This window comes from Haliaeetus leucocephalus, unplaced genomic scaffold (genome assembly GCF_000737465.1).
Source record: "Haliaeetus leucocephalus isolate CR32 unplaced genomic scaffold, Haliaeetus_leucocephalus-4.0 Scaffold362, whole genome shotgun sequence".
Lineage (NCBI taxonomy): Eukaryota > Metazoa > Chordata > Aves > Accipitriformes > Accipitridae > Haliaeetus > Haliaeetus leucocephalus.
In genome coordinates this window covers 6,774,011-6,792,666 of record NW_010972798.1, presented here as the reverse complement: position 1 = coordinate 6,792,666, position 18,656 = coordinate 6,774,011, and the positions used below count along the sequence as shown (strand labels likewise).

Genomic DNA, 18,656 nt, shown 5'->3' with positions numbered 1-18,656 from the left:
CTTCCAGGTTCTCTTCTCCCGGTCCCTCGCCCTTCTCCCGGCCCCATCTCTCCAGCCCGACTCCTCAGCCGCCGCTTCTGGGAGGGGGGCCCAGCCCCGCCGACCCCATCCCTGCCTGCGGGCAGGGGTTCGAGCCTGGCAGGGAAGGGGGCCGGCAGGGAAGGGGGCCGGCAGGGAAGGGGGCCGGCAGGGCCCTGCCGGGCACCCAGCACCCCAGCTTCGCCCTCGGGTTCCCATGAGAAGGGACGGGCTGACCTGACGGGACCCCCGCCGTGCTGCTGAGCCCCGGGTTGCTGCTGGCACCGGTGCTGGCCCAAGCTGATCCGAACCGCCGTGGTCCACCACCACCACCACCACCAGCCCCTCGGAAGCGGGACAGCAGCAAGAAGCCGGAGCGATCATACACACCGTCAGGCACGCCGCTACCGTGCGAGGAGGTTCTCTCCACCTCGCAGACCTGGCAAAGGGTTTGGCCGCCGTACAGGAAGCAGGCGTCAGCGGCACGGCCTGTTTCGGATTTCCCAGACCTACGGAGTTTCGTTTCCAGCAGCCAGCCTGCCGCCTCGGCGAGGGCCGGGGTGAGCCGGCCACGGGGAAAACCCAGCAGCCCCGGTGGGGTGGCTGCCACAAGATCCCCATGTCCGCCCCACGGCTGCAAGCCTCCCGCTATTTTCAGCTGGGAAAAGGAGACCTGGCGGCCGCCAGCTCGAGTCCTGGATCTGTGGCGGAGCCACGCTTCCAGTCCCATCTGCCTGCGCCGGCATCCTTGGGAGGGTTTTGGTTAAGTCTGGGCAGGACGAGCGCTGGCAGCTTTCCCAGCTCCTCTCCCCTGGGGTCCCTGATGTCTCCAGGAGCCATCTCTATCTCTGCTGCTGTTTCATTTCCTGCTGCTTTCTCCCTCTAGCCCCTCTGTAACTCTGCAGCTGGGCAGGCCAATAGTGCGCAAGTTAAACCCAAGGCGCGCCTGATTTTGACCAGAAACACCACCGACGCCCCGCTACCCCTCCTCGGGATCTCGTTTAATTTGTGCTGATTAAAGTGCAGCAGGCAGCTGAACAGGAGACCCCTGCCCCTCTCCCTGCAGGCAGAGCCTCAGCTGGGTCTGAGGAGCCGCAGCTGTGAGGAGCGCGGTCACTCCCAGCCTGACACCGCCTGGTATCTCCTCAGGCTTTGGGTTGTTTCCTCCCGTAGCACTAAATTCTCAGGGCTTATCAGTGACTCGGGATCTGAGAGCATCTGTAAGAGCTTTGTGGTCCATGGTCCCTCCAGCCAGCCCTATCTCTGGGTGATAGTTCAGCTCAATAAACCCAGGACAAGGTACAGGTGATTTGGGGATAAATACCCAGATCATGACCCATCTTTTGGGTAGTATAACAGCTGCTGCTGAGGGCTGCGTGGGATTGCTAGGGTGCTGAATGGAGCTGTTGGGCTGAGCTGGGCCTGCATTTGCAGGGTTTAACGCATGCCTTAGCTCAGTGCTCTGCTGAAAAGCAATGCCGACCTCTCTGGGGGTCTATTTGTGGCTGCGACGAGCTGCTGTAAGGAAGCTGTGACAGTGCAGAGCGGGGACACGCATGCCTGTCGTCTGACGCTGGTGTGAGCGCTGTACAGAGTGGGATGGAGCCCATCTACATCTCCCCGACGCTGTGGGCTGGCCCAGCTCTGTCACCCTGGCTGGTGGCACCGACCCAGCACTCGCATTTGGATGCTTTTCTTCGCCTCAGCTTGGCCTAGAAACAATATCTCAGAGAAAAATCAAAGCTTGCTGGTTTTTTTTTCTGGGGCTAGAGCGGCTGCGGCACTTGCCGAGATGATGGGAGCGGGAGCCCCGCGCGTGCCGCAGGCTGCGTGGATGTGCTGCGGTGCGCGCTGTGCCTCCAGCAGCTCGCAGAACTGGCGTCTCTCATGGGGGGTGGTAATATATGGGTTAACATCCTTCTTCTTCGGTCATAAATGACAGGGAAGGAGAGCAGCTGCACACTTTAGCTCTCCACTCTCCCTGTGCCGCACAAGGAGGGGAAGTGGCATGCCGTGGGGCATCTCGCATGGGGAGAGGGAATGGCTAAGCGTCCTCTTGCAAGCACCCCAGGGATGCGCAGAGTGCCTCTCTGCCAGATAATTGTATTGGCTGAAGTGCAGGGTAAGGGGTCGGGAGGGGGGACCGTGCCCAGTGCTACTGCGTGCGGCAAAGGGTGTCGTCCGCCGAGATTTTCTTCCTTTGCTCCTGCTGTCACCTGTGAAACCTCTGCCGAGGAGACGAAGCCATAGCGGTGCGTGGGTCAGCTTAGAGGTGAGATCCGGTGGGGAGATGCTGCTCTGCCAGGCCTCCTCGCTCTGATGCTGCTCCAAAATCACCTGCCGAGGACTGGGGACGGCTCACCCCACCAGCATTGCCTGCTCGTTCTGCCCCAGTTTGTGCCGGTGCGGCTGGGCTGGCTCCGGGTTTGGTGTGGCTGTGACGGTGGGTTTTGCGGTGCACGGGAGGGTGGTGGCTCCCCTCTGCATGCTCTATAAAAAGAGCCGTGGCAGCACAGCCCTATCTATAGCACAGTGAGGGAGCTGCCTGGGAGAGATAGGGCAGGAATTAGCCCCAAATCTGATGGTTTTCTCCGGTCCCGCTTGGGAATGCTGGGCTGGTGGTGGCGGCTAAGGGATTCCCAGTGCACCCTGGGCTGTGAGATCTCCCTGCCAGGAGACGTGTCCTGGCTTTGCTGGGATTTCCTGACTGTCTGCACCCTCCCCAAGGGGGCATGTTGTCACACTTGTCACCCAAAGGCTGGGCTGTCCCCAGATCCCCCTTCTTTCCTGCTCTTTGGGGCTGGGATTTCACTGCAGCATGTGGAGGCTGATGAGGACAGCCCCGGTGGGACCCCAGGGCATCTGGGTTTGGGGTGGATGCTCAGCATCTGCCTGTGCCTGGTCTTCTTGTGGCAGTCTCAGGGCAGCTGAGACCTTTCCTAGCAAAGCTGGTTGTGACACTTGTGGCCCATGGTATTTGTACTGGAGAGTCCAGCCAGCTGATGGGGGTTTGTGTTTTGCCCTGTGCTTTGTCTGGGGGAGACACGGGGTGGCTACATGTCCCAGGCAGGCTAACCCTGTGTTTGTGGGTGCCACAGCATCACCCTGGGGTCTCACCAGCACCCAAGCTTGGCTGGACATTGCCACGCTGTGGGTGCAGAGCAGCCCACAGCAGTGGACTCTGCTCTTGGTCAGTGCCTGTCACCCTCTGGGGGTGTTGGCCGTCCCCTGAGACCCCCAGCACCACCCATGAGAGCATCCTCCAGCCCTCCCTGGGGCGGCAGTACCAGGGAGTGTGTCTCTTTAATGAGGCTGGGCTTGGAGCAGCTCTGCTGCTGGCACAGGGAGCGAGGGATGGAGCGAGGGCGGTGAAGGAGCCAGTGCCAGAGAGGGAGCCTGCAGCAGGGAGAGGCGGGGAAGGACCGCTCATCCCCCCTGGGTACCGCAGCCCCCCAGCCAGAGGGGCAGGGAAACCCACCCCCAGGGCAGAGGGCTCTGCGGAGGGCAGGGACCCAGTGGGTGCTGAGCAGAGCCTGCAGCCCCTGTGTCATCCTCCTCCTCCAGGTAAGGGCTGGGGTGGGGGGGGGGGGGGCTGGGACCACCATGACCCTGGACCCTGTGGGTATATTGCAATTCCTGGGTGCTCCAGGGTCGCACAGCCGCTGTCGGGGCAGCCCTGGATCGCAGGAGGGGTGAGAGGTGGGAGATGAGGCAGCAGGGCCACAAAAGTGCTGAAATCACCATCCGGCATGGACCTGACAGGGCTGGCGCTAATAACTGCTGGAAACGTGCCCCAGGGTATCAGCAACCAGTCCCTGGCCCGTGCCACAAATGTCCCGTGGCTGGAGGAGCGGTGGGACCCTTCTGCAGGGCCACCCCGCTGGGATATGCCCGTGTCGGGGGAAATCCAGGGGGCTGGGGCATTGTTTTTTTAGGGGTGCCTGTGTTAGGGTGCATCAAGGGCAAGCAACTCCTGTTCCCTGACACAGGGCTGGGGTTTTCCAGGGGTTTTAGTGGCTCTGGGGAGGCGAGAGCAGCAGCACAGCTCCTAGACACGGTGGTCCTGGATGCGGTGCATGTGCCGGGTTGTGTGTGCATGCATGCACGCGTGTGTGTGTGTGTGTGCATGCAGTGCACTCTGCTCTCTGTTTTGACTTCCCAGCAGACAAAGCAGCAGTGTCAGCCAGGGGACAGCACCGCAGGCTAGAGGCTCGGGACAGGGACAGCCCTTCACCCCATCCCCTTTGCCTGCAGCTGCTGGGGAAATCCCTTTCCCCTCCGCTCCTCCTCTTTGGGCTCTCTGCAAAACGGCGTGCCCCGTGGGTGCTGGGCAGCAGCACTGTCACCTCCTGCCCCTGTGGCCTCCTCCCTGCTCCAGGAGTTGGGACAGATCTTGCTCTCCTGCCCTTGTGCCCTGTCCCAGTAGAGCGATGCAGGGATGTTCCACAGGGAGGGGAGGCAAGGGAAGCAGGAGGGGCAGCCATGCCTCCTCGCCCCAGGCGCTGCCACAGAGGCTTGGCCTCCTCTCCTTCCATCCTTCCCTTGTACCAGCCTGTGCATCTATCACCAGTGGAAATTTCCGCTGGTTTTGCCTGTGCCGGGGCTGGTCTCATCCTTCCTCGGGACCGTGCTGCAGCCCGGCACGGGCGGCTGTTGCTGCAGCAGGTGAAACTCTGACAACTTCGCAGGCAGCTAAAGAGGGTTTGCTGGGCTCAGGCGCCTGGCTTCTTGCAGCAGCCTCGCTAGAAAACTCAACCTGCCCACGGGCGAGAAGAGAAACGTTAAGTTATTCTGACCTAGAGAAGAGTTAGCTCCTTCTTCTTGCCTTCACTGAGGGCTTTTTGCCGCCGGCATGCTGAGCCGCCCCCAGCCCCGCTCCTGCTGTGGCCTCCTCTGTATCGGGGATGCTGCTGGTTAAACCAGCTCCTGCAGGCAGCAGGTGGCAAGGGAGGAAGAGGAGGGGGCTGCGAAGGCACTGGCAACCATGATGGGGAGGGGGAGGGAGCCAGGGACCTGTCAGTGAAGCCACACCAGCACCTGGGGACAACTTGCTGCCCCATGGGAAGAGGATGAGGAGGCTGGGGTGAGTACCATCGGGTCTGGTTTTATTCATTACCTCAGGGCTTAGAGCAGCCAGCACGAAGCGTGGCAGGGCCAGATGGGGCCTGTTTACTCTGCGAGGGTGAATGTAAAGAGAAGTGATAAAAAGCAGCCGGGACCGCTTCTCCAATAAGTCCCTGGTAAACAAGCCGGCAGTGCCCCGGCCAACGGGCGGCACGGCAAATAGCAGTGCGTTGCTGTGCATTAAGCTGGGTGCCTTGGGAACAAATGGAAGGGCTTTGGGGTGAAATCTGTCCTTAATGGCTCGGTGTGGCTGACCTAGGGGAGTCCCAGTCCCTGGAGCCCAGCTGGGTGCTGTGGTCGGGGCAGGACCCGGCTGATGGTGTTCCCAGCTGTGGCACGATCGGTGTGGAGGAAAAGCAGGCTGTGCAGGGAGCCTGTGCCACCTTGTGTGCTGGGAGAGCAGTCTGGGGGGCTCAGCAGTGCACGCAGCATCCTGCACACAGGGTAGAGGATTGGCAATGGCAGGGGGTGGTTGTGTGGCCAGGACCTGCCAGAATAACCCTACAATGCTAATTGAGCAAGTAAACAGCTCCCTCTGACTTAATGGATTTATTTTCCTGAGATGCAACCATGTTGCTAATGCACTTCTGCACTTCTCAGTGGCTCTCTGCCGTGGACTCAGTCCTGGCACTGCCTCCGAGGATGTAGCCCTGCTCTGCTTTCAAGGATGCTCTGGGAGAGGCACCCTGTGACCGCATGCCGAGAGCACCCCGAGCCTCCTGTTACCGATGTTTGTACGAACCGTTCCCGGGATGAAGGCCACCAGAGTGGGGGGGACCAGATGGTTCACTTGTACCTGGCCTTGTCCTTGCCCCGGGCACGTTGCATGCTGGAGCACACGGTGTGATGAGGGGACATCACTGCTGTTGGGGCGCAGGTGCTTGAGGGGAGAAAGGGGATACAGTGTGGAGGTGCAGACCCACTCCTGGAGCAGGACCCATGCACACTATCCATGGAGAGGCAGGGCTAAAGCTGACCCGAATATTCTACATGAATATTTGATGGCACAGGGTGGGGTGATTTTAGAGAGATGCCTTGGCTCCGGGAAATCATTTGGGATGCTGCTCCCAGATGGTTTTCCCAAGGGGAAGAAGAGTGTGGAGTGGGTTTGTGCCCTGGCTGGAAGGCAGCCCCAGCCGCCTGTCTTCCCACAGCCCCTGCTGAAGGGTGGGATGCTGGACACATCTGTCTCTGGGCAGAGCATTACTTGCCTGGAGGCAGAGAGCATCATCCCCTGAGCCCGGGCTCCCCCCTTGCAGTGCCTTCCCCTCTGTGCCACTCCTCAGTGCAACGCTGACCTTGTTGTTAATTATTAAACCCCCAGCAAACACTGCTCACTGTTTTGTCCTAGTTACGCTGTGGGCTTCTCGCCCTTCTTTTTTTTTTTTTTTTTTTTTTTTAAAAAAAACAAATTACCCTGGTAACCTCTGTGGGTGGATGGAGATGGGAGCAGCAGATGCTCCTCTCCCAGCCGGTGCGGGAGACAGTCCGGGAAGGCTCTGGAGCCATTGAGCTGCTGTGGGGTGGCTGAGAAACAGGCTGCATGTGGCTGCCCGTCATCCGTCCTGTCTAGGAGTCCCTGCTTGTCTGCCAGGGCTTGGGGCTTGCATGTAACTGCTGCTGCCCATGGGAGAAGGCGTTCCACTGCCCAACAGCCAGGTTTATTTACCTGTGGGGTGGAAGAGCTCTCTGTGGGCTCCTGTGGCTCCAGACCTTGTTTGCAGGTGGGCTGGGGTCCAAGCAGAGACTGAGGTCCAGGTCCGTGTGTTTTGTGGATGCTGCAGAGCAGCATCTGCAGGACAGGGAGAGCTAGGGACCTGCTCTCCCCTTGCAGGCTGGGCAGATGGAAGCAGCTTGCGTGCACAAGCCCCCTCCTGGCAGACCCTGTCCCCCAGCACCCAGTGCCTGCCTCCCCTCTGCCCGCAGGTGCCTGCTGAGGGACCATGCCGGGCCTGTACGCCCTCTCCTCCTGGGAAGCTCTGCCCCTGAAGAGCTCCAGGGTGAAGGCTTGTGCCAACGGGTACTCCCTGAGCATCACCGCTCACCTCGTGTACACCAACCCCCACGAGGAGCCCGTGGAAGGTAAGGAGGAGCTATCGGGGCTGGCAGGGACCCAGGCTGCCTGCACGGCCCCCTAAAAGCACCTGTGCTGGAGGGCATCCTGTCTCCAGCCCGCCGGCGTCCTGGCCCCCAAACCTTGCTCAGTTTGGGGAGCAAAGGCAGAGGCCAGCGGTGATGTGGGCACCGCCGACACGCAGCATAGCCCTGCGGGCAGGAGAAGAGTGAGGCCAAGCAAAAACATTCCCATTGCTGAGGAAGAGGGGGATTTCATCCTCCCTGCCCTCCTCTAGGCTAGTGAGGCTCTGGGTCCTTCCTACACGTTGCCCCATTCCTGTGCATCTAAATTGCCCTGCGAGTCAGACGGGCTCTTTGCAGTGCTGCCATGGGCTATACCATGCCATGGCTGTGTCTGTGCCGGGATCTGCCTCGGGGCTCTCTCCCACTTGCAGGCATCTTCATCTACCCGCTGGAGGAGTCGGAGGTGGTGGCCGGCTTCGAGGCAGCGGCGGGCAGCCGGCGGGTGACGTTCCAGGTCCAGAACCGGCACCGGGCGCAGGACTGCTGCCTCCAGTGCAGCCCCAGCCCTGGCCGGCCGCGCCGCTGTGCCGGCGGTAAGCGCGGTGGCGTGGGTGACCCTGTTGGGTCCTCCTGGCTGGGACTCTCAGAACGAGCAGGGATGAAGCATGGGGGCGTACGAGGGGCTGAGAGCACCCACCCTGGTGCCTTGGGGGGGGGGGTTGGGGCTGGAGATCTCAGCCTCCTCTTTCCCCTCCCTCCACCTCTCCTAGGGCTTTACCCACCTTTTGCATGGCCCTCATTACACCTGTGCTCTGCTGTCCCTTTGGAGAGTAATTAGTGCAATTAACACCTCCCCAACCTCACATGCCCCACTGACCCTCCCACCATCCCTCCCCTGCCCAGGCCACCTCGTCCTGGATGAAGATGCAGAGCGCTCCACCTTCGTCATCGTCACAGGCGTGCTGTGCCCAGCGGAGAGCCTGGCCGTCACCCTGAGCACAGCGCAGGAGCTGGCCACGCTGCCGGATGGGGCCCTGCGTCTCCTCGTCCCCCCCGTCCTCATGCCCTGCATCCCCACCGTCCCCGAGAGCGAGCCGGCAAGCTTGTGTGACGACAGGTTGGCCCTATGGTGATTTTCATGGCTTCCTCAGTCTCCGCCATCCCGGGGGGGGGATGCTGATGCTGGGCGAGTGGGGAGGGGGGGCGGGAGCCATCACCGCCTCTCCCCTTGCAGCCCCACCAGCTGTTTTGGGGGGCCGGGTGCCCGGAGCCAGCCATCCCCCGCAGCGCCTGTGGAGAGCATGGACGTCTTTCGGGGACGACCCTGCAACCCTTTTCCTTACGAGTTTGCCTTCGAGCTGCTGGTGAAGGGCCCCTGCTTGCTGGCAGGTAGGGGGGTGGCTTGAGCGGCGTTGGTTGGTTGGGCAAAACATCCCCAAAACGTTGGAAATGTCCCCCCAGGACCCCCAGGGTGTCCCCATGATCCCTCTATGCTTCTAGGAGGATGCGAGCCCCCTTCCCTGGCCATCCTCTTGCACTCCCTCCACACAAAGAAGCCCTTTTCCCATTGCAACCCCAGGGCTGGGACCCCCCAAAGTCCCCTGTATGTGGCTTTGGGCAGGTCTGGGTCAGCAGCCTCCTTCCCCGGGGAGACGCGATGGAGAGGACGCATGGGCGAGAAGGGGATGTGGGTTGGTGGGGACACGCTCCTGGCTACTGGCCCAGTTAATCCCATTAGAGCTGGCAGGCAGCGGCCACCACCACGGTGCCAGGTCCTGCACAAGCATGGAGCCCAGCGTGTGGGGGCTGAGGCAGGGGGGGGTGCGAGGGGCTGCCCCGCTGCCTCCTCCTCCCTGCAGGGCTGGAGAGCCCGTCCCATGCCCTGCGAGCCGACGCCGACCCCTGGGCCAGCTCTGCCACCACCACCTGCGTCACCCTGGCCGAGCCCCACCGCTACGACAGGGACCTGGAGATCATCCTTTACCCCTGCGGTGAGGGGGGATGGTGCCCTTGGTGGGTTTGGGGGAGATGGGGCATTGCCCCAAAAGCATCCAGAGCATCCCCCAGTCCCCTGCGGCACGGGGTGGCTCCGAACCCTGCTGTGCCCCCCAGAACCCCACCACCCCCACCTGGTGATGGAGGACGGCACCATGACGTACCCCGAGTACGAGGCCCACGTCCGGAGCCGCCGGGATTACATGCGGATCGCCAGGAAGGACGGCAGTGGCGAGAGACAGGTGACAGGGCACAGCCACCACCGGCTCAGCGGGGAGGAGGAGGAAGGGGGGAGGTGGTGGGATGTGGGTGAGGAAGACCTCAGTGCCAGCCAGCGGGTGCAAGAAAGCCCCTGGCCCGCTGGGCTCGCAGGTGGCTTTTGTGCAGAAGCGTTTCCACAAAGACATCTTCCCCAACCCCGTGCTGATGCTGAACTTCTGCCCGGCGGCGGAGGGTGTCCCCGGGGACCTACAGAGCGTCACCCGCGAGGTCCTCTTCCTTGTCGACCGCAGCAGCACCATGAGCGGCCCCGACCTTGACAAGATGAAGGTGAGGCACGGCTGCGGGGCCAGGGATGCTCCCTGGGTGGCCGGTCCTTAGCAGCCCTCCCCGGTCCCCGCTGTCACCCCAGGAGGCTTTGCTGGTGGCCCTGAAGAGCCTCCCGTCGGGGACGCTGCTCAACATCGCTGGCTTCGGCGCCGACATCAAGCCACTCTTCCCATCCAGCCGCCTCTGCAGCAACGTGAGTGCCGCCGGGCAAAGCCCCCCACCAGCCCCTCTCCGTCCCCGCTCCTGTGGCTCCCCAGCTTGGGGTCGGGGCCGGCGAGCCAGGGGACCGCTGCAAAGCCGGCTCTCCATGCGGGCAGGAGACGCTGCGGCGTGCCTGCGAGTACCTCGGCGGGCTGCGGGCAGATGCAGGCAGCACCAACCTGCTGGCAGCCCTGGGCTGGGCACTGGCACAGCCTCTCCACCAGGGCTACCCCCGCCAGCTCTTCCTCTTCACCGACACAGCGGCAGGCAACACGGGCAGGATCCTCCGGCTGGTGCGCAGGCAGGCCAGCACCGTCAGGTATGGCACCGGCACCGTGGCAGGTTCACCGTGCTCTCCATGTCCCCTGGGCTGTTCCCACTGATTTCTCCTGCAGCCCCAAATCTCGCCTCCACCAGCCCTGAGAGTGTCATTCACCCATAACATCCCCCAACCCCACTGGCTCGGCTTCCCTCGGGGTGCCCCAACCTGGCATGCAGCTGGGGCAGCATCTCTGTCTATCAAACACGCTCACCCATCCCCGCCGCAGGGCTCACCAGTGGGCTGCCCAGCCCCTGGCACTGGCCCAGCCATGGCTTTTCATCGCCTGGCTCTCCTGCAGGTGCTTCAGCTTTGGCATGGGCCCGCGGGCATGCCGGCGGCTGCTGAAAGGCATGGCCAAGGTGAGCCGGGGCCGCGCCGAGTTCTTGAGCCCGGCCGAGAGGCTGCAGCCCAAGGTAATGCCCGGGCAGAGATGGGGGGACGCAGGGAGCACAGGGGCCACCACCGTGTCTGACAGTGGTTCCCCTCCCCACCCCAGCTGATCAAGTCCCTGAAGAAGGCGATCGAGCCGGCCATCAGCGACATCACCATCGACTGGTACGTCCCTGACAGCATGGAGGCTCTGCTCTCGCCCACCGAGCTCCCGGCCCTCTACCCCGGCGACCGCCTTGTCAGCTACTGCGTCCTCTACAGCATCGCCCGCTTCCGCGACAGGCGCCCGCCGGTATGACCAGTACCGCCCTGACATGGGGACGATGGCGTGTGCCCGGTGCCACCAGCTTGTCCCCGTGCCGGGGGGCTGACAGCAGTGCCCTCTCTCTGCCAGGGCTGGGAAGGGGCTCGCCGGGGCTCAGCCTTCCCCTTCCAGGAGGAGGTGCCCAGTCCCGGGGAGAGCCGCCAGCCGCCCCGGAGCACCCCAGGATCCAGGGATGCCTCCCTGGAGCACTCCGCTGAGGGCACTGAGACATCAGAGCGGAGTGAGTGGGGCCGGAGCTGGGGCGGGGGGCAGGCGTGGGAGCTGTGGGCTGACGGGGTGTGCGCTCGCCGGGCAGGTGCGGATCCCATTTCGGGGGGAGACATCTGGAAGCGAATTTACCAGCCCTCCTACATCCAGGAGCAGTACGTCCTGACGCACTGCTCCGTCAGCACCGACCGCAGCCGAGGGCTGCTCTCCCGCAGCTCCACCAGCAGCGAGTCCACCGGCTCCCGGGACGCGGCCCCCGAGGGCAGCTCCTCGGCCCCTGGCACCGATGCCACCTCGCAGCAGGGCCAGAAGAGCCTGTCCCTCTGCGAATCCTCCACCAAGTCTGCCCCGCTGCCCTCCACTCGGGCTGGCACCAAGGTAAGGATGCCAATGGGGTGCCAGGGCTCACGCGTGGGGAGAATGCTGCCGGCTTTGCTAGGGTCTTGCTGCCGTGTTGTGCCCAGACATGTGGGCACTGGGCTGGAAACTGGGGCACTGTAGCCTGGATTTTAAGCAAGGATCAGCCATGGGTGCTGCAAGGAGAGTCCTCGGGTGGTTTTGCCCTACTGGAATGGGACAGCTGGGGACCAAGCAGCTGGTCCCTCAGCTTCCTGGGCCAGTAGGCAGCTGGGTGGCTAACAAACAACCTAGCCAGCTCAGATCCTCATTGATGCTGCAGAAATCAAGTGAAAATAGCTGGGCAGGCATCTGGTAATGAACCTGCCAAGCTGGAGAGGAGGGGGTGGGCTGGTTAAGCTCCTGCCTGGCTCCCTTCAGCCCTCGGCCAATGCCACCTGACGCTTTGTTAGCGATGGGCTGCATTCCTGCTGCTTCATATCTGGGTTTAAAACCCAGCCAGGTTGCTGGGATGGGGAGAAGCAGCTCCCTAGTGACGATGGCCCCGAGGCCGGCTGAGGCCAGCTGTCACCCAGCTCTGGGACACGCTCCTTCCCGGTGGCACGGGTTAGGTAACCTGCTCCTGCCGCACAAGAGCACAGCTGGTGGCTTTTACTGCCGAAATGTCAAGCGTAAGTGATTTCCCCGCAGCGTAAATGATCCCCCCCGGGCTCCCCGCTGCCGGGGTGAGAGGCGGCGCAGGTGCCGCTGCCCTGCCGTAGCTTTTAGGTGAAGCATCTCAGTGCGGGGACATGACTGTGCGCTGGAGACTGCATCCCACTGTAGCATCATCCAGCCTGAGCAACTGAGCTAAGGCCCCCCTCCCTGCCCACACAAAAATCCCTGCCAACTCCTCCTGCCTCGGCGTCAGCCTGAGTCAGCCCCCAGGGATGTTTGCAAACTCCTGTCTCCGTGCCGTCGGTCCTTCCCACGTGTATTACAATCCTGGCGAGCATCTCCTGTCGCCCTGGGAGGCTGCCGGGTGCCAGCCTGCAGAGCGGCAGGGCTGGGCGTCAGCCAGCAGCTTCGGCCAACAGCCGGCCGGGGCCACAGGTGCCCCATCACAGCTTGGCGCAGTCTGGGCTCTGTGCCGGAGCCTTTGCCGGGCTCGCCGTCAGCCTCCCGCCCCGCCGCAGGTGACGGTGGCCCTGAGCATGGAGGAGCTGGCGCGGCGGAAGAAGGTGCTGGCACGCGCCGCCCTGGCCAGCCGCAGCTTTTCCTCGCCGCACGGAGAGCTGGATGCCCACCGGCTCTGCCAGGCCCTGGAGAAGGTGTCGCAGAAGAGGAACCAGTCCCTGGAGGGGCGGCTGGATGAGCTGGGACCCCGGGCACAGCGGCTGCAACCCAGCGCGGTGGAGTCAAGTGTGTGCTGGCTCCGGGGGACGAGGGTGGTGGGGACAGAGCTGGGTAGCCCGCCTTCCTGAGCCCACATCTTGCCGTTGCCCAGATAACCTCCTCTCGCCCACCAACCTGGACTGGGACATGCTGGTGGAGCCCTCCTACCTCTTCAGCGCCTCGCCAGTACCCGAGCCGAGGGAGCCCAGCCTGGGTGATGCCAGCCTGCCCCTGCGCTGCCAGGTGGTGATCCATGCGCTGCGAGCCGGCAAGCCAGTGTCCTGGGAAGTGACAGCCTCGCTGGAGTCGCTGCTGCAGCCCCAGGAGGGGCCAGGCAGGGAGGACCCTCCGCGGCGGGGGGGCAAGGCTTGGGACAAGCCGCTGCACCGCTTGGCAGCACACTCCGTCATCCGGGATAACGAGAACGCGGCGCAGAGGGAAGCCGAGCTGGAGCAGGGTGGGTACCGGTGCACGTGTGTGTCCCCCAAACTCCAGCGCAGCCCTGGCATCCCCCCACCTCTAACAACCACCTCACTCCGGGCAGGTTTCGCCCGCCGGTTTCGCCTGAAAGCCGTGCAAACCAGCAAAGCCTGCAACGTGCCTTGTCTCTACACCCACCTGGTGCCTGTGGATGGTGCCACACAGGCAGCCCTGCCCGCAGCCCCTGAGGTGTGGGGCACAGGTACGGCTGGGGGGCCTGGCATGCTGGGGAGGGGGCAGCAAGTGGACAGAGGGCTGAGGTGGCACCGTCCCTTGCAGCTGGCTCGGCCAGTCGGCCACGAGCCGCCACGGCAGGGAGCTGGCACCACAGGAGCTCCTTGGCAGGTCTGGGCCAGCAGCGGGATGCGGAGGAGCAGGATGAGGCCCCCATCGCTGCAGGTACCAATCCAGGCCCTTACATTAGCCTACACTCCCCAGGGACCTGCCTGAGCACTGGCATCCCTGGGGACCCTCAGCTTGCAGCTGTGTGGGGCTGGTCCCGGCTGGAGTGCTGTGGATGCCCGAGAAGAGGCATCTGCCCCACAGTGCGGGGGGACATGGGGAGGCAGCGTAGCAGCCCCTGGCAGGAGCTGCAGGCTGTGAGGGTCCCAAGAGGGCCCTCAAGGCATTGCTCCTTTGCAGAGCGAGATGAGACCCCTGGGTCTCCAGCCAGCATCTCGTCCCCTACCTACGGCTGGGAAAAGCAGAACTGCTCGAATGGTGCGTCCAGGGTGGAGGGGCCCAAGGGCTGGATGGTGGGGGACTGGGGGGTGCCCCTGGCATCTGCTGCAGCCACATCTGCCCTTGGCACAGGGGCTGAACCTCCCTCACAGGTGCTGGGGAGCGGGACACACCTCTGGGTGCATTATGGCCCCCACCATGCTCAGCTCTCCCCCCTTGCAGGGCCTCCAACCAGCCCCTCCACCACCTCCACGGGCTCCCAGAAATCCACAGAGAGCATCGCTGGCTCCAGGTGAGGCTGCAGGGTAGGGGGATGCAAGGGCCCAAAAAACGGCATGTTGTAGGGAGAGGGGGACAGTCCCCTGCCAGCTCCTTTGGCGTAAGGGTGGGGGTTTGGTGCTTCAGTCCCTTCCCCCCTTTGGGAATTGCATGTGTGTCATCCCCCCCCCATCAACAGACCTGTTTCCCCCCCAGGTTTAGCCTGAGCAGGCGCAGGGGGCCCAGCCTGGCGCTGCGCCCGCAGTGCCTCAGCCCAGAAAGCGAGCACTCCAGCAACCACGCCAGCCATGACTACCTCCCGCTGGTAAGGACCCCGTCACCATCCCACCTGGAGCGGGGGGCCAAGCAGGCACCTTCCCTGCTGGGTTGCAGCTGAGCCACCCAGGTGATACCAGGCAGCACCCAGTTGAGGATACAAACCCGGTGGGTGCCTGCTCTGCCCTGCGCCGCCCTTGGGGGGGCCTGGGGGGCTTTTGTGGGTTTCGGGGGGGGGGGGGGGTGTGGATGGACAGTCCCTGTGCCTCAGGGACACTCCTGCAGCCCCCACCACTGGGTGCTGCGGTGGGTCTGTGCTCCTGCTTGGCCACCCCCAGTTGCCTGCCCCACCGTTGCAGGTGCAGCTGCAGCAAGCCCAGGGGCCGTTCCAGCTCACCGAGAGCTTCTCCGAAGTGGTGCAGATCCCCCTGGACCGCCTGCGCCGGGCCTCCCCCTACGCCTCCCACCGAGCCAGCCTCAGCCCCACATCGCCGGGGGCCAGGAGCAGCCCCGAGGCAGGGCCCGGCGGCGAGGAGGGCGAGGAGCCCGCCGCAGCCCCACAGCCCGGCTCGCCCCCGTCCCGGAGCACTTGCTCCGAGGTGCCCAGTGCAGCCGTGTGGGTGCAGGCGGACAGCGGGCACGGCTCCGAGTCAGACACCGGCCCCCACTCAGCCGCCCCCTCCGAGGCTGGCGTGAGCTGGCAGGACGTGGGGCCGGAGGACCTGGAGAGTGCCAGCTGGGCCACGGCAGTGGCCTTGGCATGGCTGGAGCATCGCTGCGCCGGCTTCTTCGAGGAGTGGGAGCTGGTGGCGGCCAAGGCGGATGCATGGCTGCAGGCGCAGCAGCTGCCCGAGGGGGTGGACGTGGGCTGCCTCAAAGGGGCGGCCAGGCACTTATTCCTGCTGCTGCGTCACTGGGACGAGAACATCAAGCTGAACATGCTGTGCTACAACCCCAACAATGTCTGACGGCCACCGGCAGGGCCAATAAAGATGCCTGGCTCCACGCTGCCTGCACAGGCGTCTCTGTTATGGGCAGGGAGCTGTTGGCCCCATTCAGACCACACTGGGGCTCACCAGAGCCCTGCGGGAGGGGTTGCCCCCTTCCCACCCATCTCCCGTGGGAGGGTGGGAGGGAGCAGACACGGGACTAGGAAAAGCCATGCTGGAGGGATCCCTGGGCTGCATCAAGGTGATTCAAACCTTGAGGCAAAGCGGTTTTGCTGATCCTGTGTCAACTCATGCCAGAGGCTGCTTCCCTGCCCCAGGCACCACTCTCCCAGGGCTGGGAAGGGAGCTCCCATGGCCCCGGCGGCTGCTCTGCCTCCCCACAGATGGGGCAGGCCAAGGCATGGCTGTCCCGACACTGTCATAGCACGAGGACGCTGCAGCCGGGGAAGGGCACACAAAGAAGCCCCCTTTATTGAGGAAGTCCTGCCTGTCGGGGGTCCCCACGCTGCCCCCTTTGCACAGTTCCAGGGCTCACAGCCCTCCTGGGATGGCTGGGGGCAGCCTGAGAGCCAGGTGGGGAAAGAGCAGGCAGAAGGGGCAGTCCCAGAGGCCAGTTCCCATCATCTGGCAAGCCACACTCTCACTGGGCTTTCTTGGAGATGGCTGCGGGCCTCCTGCTCAGCGGGGGGGTGTGTGGTGCTGGCGGGGGAGCCGTGCCATACCACAGCTGGAGCAGGACGAGTCCGTGGCAGATGTGGAGGGAGAGGGAGCTGCAGACTGTGGAGGGGTAGGTGTTCCAGCAGAGCTCGATCACGCCCAGCAGCAGCACCCTGCAGGGGCAATGCTGGGGGTCAGCAAGGTGGGGACATACACCAGCCCCCCTCGCTCCCAGACCTCCCAGCAGGTGGGTTTTCCCCCTCCCCAGCAGCACGTACTTGGGCATGTGGGCGAGCTTGGTGGTAGGGGTGCACCATAGTAAGTAGGGCAGCGTGTGGAAATACCAGACGTAGAACTGGTAGTGCAGGGAGCGGCTGCAGCAGATGCCCAAGAAGTTGGAGGAGAAGAGGACGAAGACAATCTGTGCGCTGGCATTAAGGGGACAAACGCAGGAGGCTAGAGGTGCGATCCCACAACAGCTTCCCAACCGTACAGCACAGCTCCTTCCCCCTGGACAGGTTGCTTCTGACAGCACCGCAGGACCAGGAACCTGCAAATGCTGAGCCCAAGGTCTGCCCTGCCCTGCCTTCTCCCCACCTCCTTGCTGCCCATCCTGCCAAAGGATATTGTTGACGGTCAGGGGAGGGGAGGCGTGTTTCCTTTCAGCAGGATCCTTCAGTAGAGTCAGGATGCTCTCTTTGGACCTGAGGGGGAAGCACAAACATCAATAGCAGCTGCTGAAAGTCTTTCCCACCCTGACCTTCCCCTGTGAGCCACGATCCCTGGGCAGCACACTCCCCAAAACAGAACAGTAACTCCCCCTGACTCCTGCCTGCAACCCTAGAACCCCATTGTGGGGGCAGGGGAGTCACGGACCCACCATGGGGGCTGACAGGGACCAGCACCCGTGGGGAACCCCGGGTCTCACCTGTGCCATCGGTGCAGTGCAAAGAGCCCCAGGCCGGCCAGGTGAGCCAGGAGCAGCATGGCGTGGAAAGCCCGATTCTGGAAAACCTCTTCTGGGAGGAAGCGCCAGTTCACCGTCCATTTGAACTGGAACTGGCGGCCGAGGTCGAAGGAGCGAGTCAGGTACCCCACAGCGTTCACCAGCAGGAAAGGCAGCCCCAGAACTATCTGCCAGAGACACGCCAGCACCCTTACAGCAGCCGTAAGCCAGGTCTCCATCACCCTCGCCACCTCCCGAGAACCCCAGCACCGTGTGGGGCAACAGGGACAGTCAGCCAAAGATGGGAGCCCCATAAATTAGATTATTCATCAACCTCCAGCTTGCTGTGTGGGGCCACCTCAGGTGCTGGTGCCACTGTATATCCACCCAGAGGTCTCCAGCCCCCAGGACAGCCAGGCAGGATGCTGGAATGCAGGCAGAGCAGCCCAGTACCCGCTGCTAGTGGGGCTGCCAGCCTTGCCCTGTAGCCGATGTGAGCAGGGACCCACCTGGAGCAGGGCACAGATGCAGAGCTTGGGGATACAGCCCAGGAGACCAAACCGTTGGAGGAGGAGGAAGAGAAGTCCAGGTGCGAAGAGCAGGATGTTCATCTTCACAGACACAGCCAGGCTGAGCGGGAAGCTGTGTTACCGCTGTGGCCCCCGCTACGGGTGCCCAGGCAGCCTCCTCCCTGTGGCCGAGCTCGCTCACACATGCAGCATGCCGCGGAGAGCAGCCCCTGCCCTGCTCCCAGACCCTCACCTGAAGAGGAGGCAGCCCCAGGACCAGCGCTCCTCCAGGAAGAGGTTGATGGCGAGGAAGAGGATGGCCATGGCAACGGGGTCGTTAAAGAGCCGCAGGACAAAGATGGAGTGGATGCGGTAGGAGGCGCAGCACATGAAGAAGAAAACATACGGGGGGACCTTGCATCGAACAGAGAGACACGAGGGCAGTCAGCAGCCTGTCCCGGACCCCCCGCTGCAGCTGAGCCCTTCCAAACCTCAGCCCCCCAACCCTGACCTCCTGCCCAGCCCTTTTCCCTGGGGTGAGGACCAGGCAGAGCAGGAGAGGTCCCGAGGCGGCCGGTGAGATCCCCTGGCTCCAGGCTACCTTGTTTGTTCGGCAGTAGATGCGGAAGACGAGGAGGAGGTTGAGGAGGTAGAGGCCGGCGAAGAGGTACTGCGCCAGGCGGATGTCGGTGCCACGGCCCGTGGCGTAGTACAGGCCCAGGAAGATGTAGACGAAGCCGGCGGGGTAGCTGTGGAGAGATGGCAGTGAGGCGCCAGGCCCTGCTGCTCCTCTGGGCCCCCCCCGCACCCCGGGAGCCCCCAGTCGCAGGGAGCTCGGCCATCCCCATCACTCACACCAGCGGCCCGGTGTCACCCTTCAGCTGGGTGTAGTCGAGGGTCCCGTTGGCAAACCCCTCCACCTCCTCCATGTAGGCCTTCCAGTCGATCTCGGTGTCTG

At 63.6% G+C, this 18,656-nt stretch overlaps 3 protein-coding genes across 3 annotated transcripts in view; 1 reads left to right on the top strand and 2 right to left on the bottom strand.

The window, feature by feature from the left end:
* Positions 1–455, bottom strand: part of LOC104835142 — a 4,312-nt gene extending 3,857 nt beyond the window's left edge. Inside the window, exon 1 of the mRNA XM_010572984.1 lies at positions 409–455. The gene's annotated coding sequence lies outside the window, so the exon portion shown is untranslated. The remainder of the gene's footprint in view (positions 1–408) is intronic.
* Positions 456–7,085: 6,630 nt separating this feature from the next.
* Positions 7,086–15,640, top strand: VWA5B2 (von Willebrand factor A domain containing 5B2). The gene is made up of 21 exons (XM_010572983.1): positions 7,086–7,224; positions 7,653–7,814; positions 8,125–8,350; positions 8,456–8,610; positions 9,081–9,212; positions 9,334–9,458; positions 9,589–9,765; positions 9,848–9,958; positions 10,083–10,285; positions 10,587–10,701; positions 10,785–10,970; positions 11,073–11,223; positions 11,299–11,588; positions 12,743–12,968; positions 13,054–13,398; positions 13,486–13,664; positions 13,778–13,820; positions 14,064–14,141; positions 14,325–14,394; positions 14,577–14,685; positions 14,996–15,640. Exons 1-21 carry the CDS (start codon positions 7,086–7,088, stop codon positions 15,602–15,604), a joined length of 3,831 nt encoding a protein of 1,276 aa, XP_010571285.1. The 3' UTR covers positions 15,605–15,640.
* Positions 15,641–16,226: 586 nt separating this feature from the next.
* Positions 16,227–18,656, bottom strand: part of ALG3 (ALG3, alpha-1,3- mannosyltransferase) — a gene marked incomplete at its 5' end in the record, with an annotated part of 2,901 nt that continues 471 nt past the window's right edge. Inside the window, 8 exons of the mRNA XM_010573102.1 lie at positions 16,227–16,416; positions 16,522–16,666; positions 16,871–16,947; positions 17,172–17,373; positions 17,695–17,819; positions 17,952–18,112; positions 18,300–18,447; positions 18,554–18,653. Coding sequence (XP_010571404.1) covers positions 16,227–16,416; positions 16,522–16,666; positions 16,871–16,947; positions 17,172–17,373; positions 17,695–17,819; positions 17,952–18,112; positions 18,300–18,447; positions 18,554–18,653 — 1,148 coding nt within the window. The remainder of the gene's footprint in view (positions 16,417–16,521; positions 16,667–16,870; positions 16,948–17,171; positions 17,374–17,694; positions 17,820–17,951; positions 18,113–18,299; positions 18,448–18,553; positions 18,654–18,656) is intronic.